At 37.4% G+C, this 1534-nt stretch overlaps 1 protein-coding gene across 1 annotated transcript in view; it reads left to right on the plus strand.

Annotated features, from left to right (window-relative positions):
* Positions 1–1534, plus strand: part of LOC111089390 (leucine-rich repeat-containing protein 7-like) — a 7440-nt gene that overhangs the window by 4353 nt on the left and 1553 nt on the right. The window contains exon 3 of the mRNA XM_022401805.1: positions 1216–1333. Coding sequence (XP_022257513.1) covers positions 1216–1333 — 118 coding nt within the window. The remainder of the gene's footprint in view (positions 1–1215; positions 1334–1534) is intronic.

Genomic DNA, 1534 nt, shown 5'->3' on the forward strand with positions numbered 1-1534 from the left:
AGGAAGTCTGTGCCCTACTGGATACTATATCTTGTTCATTGTTGAAACTAGGCACTAGGGAGTCTGACCTACTGGAGACTATATCTTGTTCATTGTTGAAACTAGGCACTAGGGAGTCTGTGACCTACTGGAGACTATATCTTGTTCATTGTTTAAACTAGGAACTAGGGAGTCTGTGATCTACTGGAGACTATATCTTGTTCATTGTTTAAACTAGGAACTAGGGAGTCTGTGATCAACTGGAGACTACGTCTTGTTCATTGTTGAAACTAGGAAGTCTGTGACCTACTGGAGACTATATCTTGTTCATTGTTGAAACTAGGCACTAGGGATTCTGTGACCTACTGGAGACTACATCTTGTTCATTGTTGAAACTAGGAACTAGGGAGTCTGTGACCTACTGGAGACTACATCTTGTTCATTGTTGAAACTAGGCACTAGGGAGACTGTGACCTACTGGAGACTATATCTTGTTCATTGTTGAAACTAGGAACTAGGGGGACTGTGACCAACTGGAGACTATCTTGTTCATTGTTGAAACTAGGCACTAGGGAGACTGTGACCAACTGGAGACTACATCTTGTTCATTGTTGAAACTAGGCACTAGGGGGACTGTGACCAACTGGAGACTACATCTTGTTCATTGTTGAAACTAAGTTTTCTCAAGTCTAAAGAAAACACTGCACGGTTAGTTCTTGTGAACATAGATCAGTCTGATATTTTCACAAGTAATTTTGAAATTGTGACAGAGATGTCACACCTGATACCAAGTCTGCACATGAAGTGGCTCAAAAAACAAGATAAAAAAATGCTTTACAAAACATGTAATCTGTATATACTACTGAACAGGATGATGCAAAAGTTACGCACACCAATGATATTGGGATATAATATTAACGCACACCAATGATATTGGGATATAATATTACTCATTCATTCAGGTCACATTTCAAGTCTGGTAGCATTCTTCAATAATGTATTGACAAAAAAAAGGAAAATCCAGTAACTAGTTCCATAGAAAATGTGTACGTCATATTATCAGAGATAGAAATGTGTTTGTTTTTCGTGGTGGTACAAATGGAGAGGGTTTTTATTGTCTTGACTTAGACTACTTGTCAGTTTTTAAAGCTGTTTTTTGATGTACACATTCTTATTTAACCGTGTTACATCACGTTGAAAATAATACAGGCTTCTTGCTCTTACACTGTTTTACAGCCATTATTTCACTGCCATGGCTTGAAGAGGCTGGTGTTGAATGACAATGAAATTCAGTCCATTCCCCCAGCAATAGCATCACTTATAAACTTGGAGAGCTTAGACATCAGCAAAAATGGTTTGTTGCTTTGTTTTTTACATCAGAAATTAAAGTACAATAACAAGGCTGCCTTGTTGAAATATAAATGATTTTTAGATTTACTAATTAGGATGCTGGTATACTTTGGTGACAGATTTTCTTGTAGGCAGATTTTGTTAAACAAGACCGATGTCTGTAGGTTTACTTTCTTCTTAGAATTCTTCTCAAGAAGTCGATAAG

The sequence above is a fragment of the Limulus polyphemus genome, unplaced genomic scaffold, assembly GCF_000517525.1.
Source record: "Limulus polyphemus unplaced genomic scaffold, Limulus_polyphemus-2.1.2 Scaffold6110, whole genome shotgun sequence".
Lineage (NCBI taxonomy): Eukaryota > Metazoa > Arthropoda > Merostomata > Xiphosura > Limulidae > Limulus > Limulus polyphemus.